This window comes from Trachymyrmex septentrionalis, unplaced genomic scaffold, assembly GCF_001594115.1.
Source record: "Trachymyrmex septentrionalis isolate Tsep2-gDNA-1 unplaced genomic scaffold, Tsep1.0 scaffold76, whole genome shotgun sequence".
Lineage (NCBI taxonomy): Eukaryota > Metazoa > Arthropoda > Insecta > Hymenoptera > Formicidae > Trachymyrmex > Trachymyrmex septentrionalis.
Window position 1 is genome coordinate 654223 of NW_017305947.1, and position 4468 is coordinate 658690.

At 25.3% G+C, this 4468-nt stretch overlaps 1 protein-coding gene across 4 annotated transcripts in view; it reads right to left on the minus strand.

Annotated features, from left to right (window-relative positions):
- Positions 1-1511: 1511 nt before the first annotated feature.
- LOC108754108 (aromatic-L-amino-acid decarboxylase-like) overlaps positions 1512-4468 on the minus strand; it is a 6984-nt gene continuing 4027 nt past the window's right edge. For 3 of the 4 annotated variants that reach the window (XM_018496169.1, XM_018496168.1, XM_018496167.1), the window contains 6 exons: positions 3909-4038; positions 3437-3697; positions 3034-3151; positions 2564-2654; positions 2205-2405; positions 1512-1890 (listed from right to left, as the gene is read on the minus strand). In XM_018496169.1, the coding sequence (XP_018351671.1) occupies positions 1591-1890; positions 2205-2405; positions 2564-2654; positions 3034-3151; positions 3437-3697; positions 3909-4038 (1101 nt within the window). In that variant the 3' untranslated portion in view covers positions 1512-1590. The remainder of the gene's footprint in view (positions 1891-2204; positions 2406-2563; positions 2655-3033; positions 3152-3436; positions 3698-3908; positions 4039-4468) is intronic. The other variant, XM_018496166.1, reaches the window with a different exon arrangement.

Here is a 4468-nt window from a genome sequence, read left to right on the forward strand (position 1 = left end):
ATTAAACCCTTTTTCGCAGTTTTGTTATTTTATTATATATTTTTGGACAATTTTTTTATTGAACAAAAATTATTTAAATTAATTTATCATAAATAGTTAAATTTCTATTTTGCTATAAAAGCATCAAATAAATAATATTAATATTAATTATTTCTTAATAAAAGATAATAAAGTTTTATTTGATATTATTATAAACACGAGAGCATTTTTAATGCAATTTTAAATTACGATTTTTTGAGTTAAGATATTATAATCTGAAGAACGATGATTTCTATGCAAAGATGTTTATCAATGATTAAATAATGGTTTAGAAAATATTTTAATTAAGACTTCAAGAAGCAAAATTAATTTCATTTTTATAATAAATCGATGATATTTTGCCAACTAATTGTCTAAGTTAAGCGAATCTTATCACAGATTTCTATAACTAGCTGCTCACTTTGATTATTTTGTATATGATAGTAAGAGATAAATATGTTTTCAAGCTGTCCTTGTCAATACCTATGCATATACATATGTGCATGCTGTGGTGTGTACGTGCATGCGTGTGTGCGTGTGTGCATGCATAAATAGGTACCCAAGAAATAAGAGCCTCTATCGGAATACTGCTTAACATGGCAATGAAGTAAGCAGTCTAGTTATAGAAACTTGTTGTCTTATATTCTTATTTATAGATACACTAGATTTTTAGTTTTCAAACGAGATCAAGATTGTTTTAATGCAATTTTTCGCAAAATTATTTGCAAAAATTTTGGCTTATAGGATCTTATAATTTGACATAGCCGGCCAACGCGCGCATTTCTATGGACGTAAATACGATGATAATCGTATTTCAAAGTGTATATTGTACATGCGTTTTTCTTTATAGTCTGTCACCTGAGACATGAACTTACAAAAAATATAGCGCAGAATTCTTTCATACATGGTGCACCTGATTTTTAAAACCTGATATTAAAACTCTAATTTTACGAAAGATTGATAATAACAACAAAAGCACCACTTGAAGCTAAAATGCTTTGAAGCATTCTTTGATTGGTCAATTAGTGACATTCTTTCTTCTGGTTTGTCAATCAAATGCTTTGAAGAATTTGTAGAACTAATGCCCGTTTCTATTAATGTAGATTAAGTTTATAATCTTGATCTAACTTACTTTTCATCTTTTTCTAATTCTTTGAACTAAAAAAAAGATGAAGAGTTAGTTGAACCCAGATTATAAAACTAATTAAATTGCATTGATAGAAACGGGCGTAAATGGACCGCACATCCAAAAACTGATTTCCTATGCTGTTTCACATTCTGCAAATAACCTGCATTGAATATATAAGTGCACTCTTACACACTTGACAATTATATACGTATATAATAAAATAAGTAATAAAATACTAAAATGTAAAATCGCCAATAGAAATATTAAAAAATAATAATCAATCTTTAGATATTATATACTATTAAGATATTACGTAATTGATATAGATTTTGCATACAATTAAGACATAAAGATAATTTACAATTAAGAATTTATGAAGCCATAAAAAATAATAATACATAATATAATTAATCGATCGCGAAATTTTACGGAGGAAAGATCAGTTACGATATTTTCTGCATATTTTTCTTTGACTCTAAGTTTAAACTTTCTATTCTTGTCGCAATATCCTCCGTCGATTTTATGCCATTTTTAACCGATTCTTTATTAAATTTTGTTCGCAAAATTTCTGTCGTCTGACTGCATATTTCATTCCATGAAATAGCAATGTCTTCTTCTCGACATAATCGGCTACAAACGGCAAATCTAGCAACAAGTTTATGATGATACGTGCCGGCAATGAGATAAATTTTTTTCCTAGCCTGCAGACGATCTAAGAGTTCCTTTGTTAAACTGTTATCACCCTGAAAAGAGAAATAATTTTAGAAGTATAGAAATATTCGAAATAACGTGAATATAATTAAATTGAATATAATATAATTGAATTATAATTAAAGGTGTAACACTAATAAAAAAGATATTCGAATATTACATAAAAATTTAAACAATAAATTAAACACACATAATTAATTAATTATTCGAGTTAAATAGAAATAAATTTGTTTAATTAAGATATAAATTTATAAGTATAAAAAAAATAAAAAGAAATTATATATTATTAAAGCTAATTTTTAATTTGTAAACTTGCAAAAAGAACTTGCAGAAAAAACATATGTACCTTGATACGAAAACAGACAAGACCTAAAATGACTTCATTGGTTATTTCAAATCTATCGTCCGATCTGACATATGTTTCGAAAAGATGCGCTAGTTTTATGTGATTTCTAATATACTCCTGAAGACCTTCTACTCCATAAATGCGCATGACAAACCACAATTTTAAGGAACGAAAACGTCGGCCCAACGGTATCTGCCAATTCTGTATATAAAAAATTTAAGAAAAATTAAGAACATTTTTCAGTTACATCTAATAATACATCTAATAATACTTTAATATTTTTAATTCCATTTTTAATTTATTAGAAAATATATTAAGAAAAGAATATTATGTTAGTAAAAAAATGTATAAAGTCTTACTCTGTAATCTGGTACCAATCCTTCTTGATAGTCTGATAGATATATTCTGTTAACACTGAATGTTTCTACAAGACGTCTCGAGTCTTTTACCCTAAAAGTAAGAACAAATATAGTTTATATAAATATAAACTTATTCTATAAAATATTACCGTAATTTCTATTTATAAATTTTTATTATACGTAAGTAAACTTATTTTTATTTAATACGACAGCTTGTTTAAATTTTATTTTTTTACATTTTTATAATTTTTATAATTTAAATTAAATATTTTATAAATTATCTAAAAATTCTATATCGATTATGTAAATTTTTTTATTAAGGAGTATACAAAGACATTTAAAAGTTGAACAAAATTAGTATTTGTTTATTTATTATATGAGAAAAATATGGTAAGAAAAAAAACACATTAGAACAAATTTACTTAAATAATTTGATTAAATTATTTACTTATTGTTAGTAATATACATACCACATTACCGAACAATCAAAATTTGTAAGCAACCATTTATGAACATTTATATTAAAAGAATCCACATACTCAATGCCGGACATCAAATATCTAAACTCCGGACAAATAAATGCAGCCCCTAAATTAATACTATTAATTAAATTAATGAAATAAATTTAATTAAATTAATAAAATAAATTTAATTAAATTAATAAAATAAATTTTGTTATTATGTTATATAAATATGAACAACACGCACTTCAAACTTAGCTAATTAATTAAATAGCACGAGTTCAATATTTCTTATTAACTTTAACGATTGATGTAATATGACAAATGTAATATGACAAATGTATAAGACAAAAAGACAAAGTTAATGAAAAATATAATAGCTAATAAAAAAAAGAGATAAATGACTATCTACCCGCGTAAGCTGCATCAATGTGCAACCACATATCATATTCTTTGCATATTGGTCCTATCTCATTCATATTGTCGAAGGCACAGGTGCTAGTAGTTCCTAAAGTAGCGACCACATAACACGGTATAAGGCCTTTCTCCATATCTTCCTGCATCGCTTTCTTTAAAGTTTCTCCGCGTAGAGAGCACTTATCATCCACTGGTAGCAACCTCATTGGCATTGATCCTAGAATTCCTGCCTTCTCCACTGAAGAATTAGATTGGTCTAAATGTGTAAAAAAAAACATATTTATATAAATATTCGACATAGGACTGATAGAAACATAATCTGTACACTTAATCTATAAAAACTAATAATATTATAGTAGGACATAAATTAATACATATAATACAAATTTATATTAGACTTATAATATTATATTATGTAATACGTACATTTTTGTATCTCAAAATTCTTTATTTTTAAAAATACTTACTAGAAGTATATGCGACTAGTTTAGCTCTGATGCGATCCTCATCTAGTTCTGGATGAAGTTGTTTCACTCGACGCACTGTGCGTTCTTTCGCAGCAAGTAAACATATGAATGTACATTCACTGGCAGATCCCTGAAATTAATGTGACGAATTAAAACATGGTTAAATTTTTGAATATTAACATACAATATTAAATATATTGAAACATGTAGTAATTTATAATAATAGTATGCTGATAAGATTAAGATATATAAAGTAGGATTAAATAGAAAATACGTGTATAAATAAAATTTAATTAAAATATATGTGTATATAATAATTTCTTGGTTGAGGTTACATAACATATAAGAAATATAATGTTAAAATGTTACAAATTTTATTTAAAATTATGATTTTTGAAATATAATTTATTGATAGATAGATAGGTACTTTATCGATTTCTCAAAAGTATACAAGCAACTTGTATTTCACAGTAACATTTTTTATATTTATTAAAATATTGTGAATATTTATTTAAAAATAGATAGATTTTTATAAATAGATTTTCTTATAAAAATAGAAT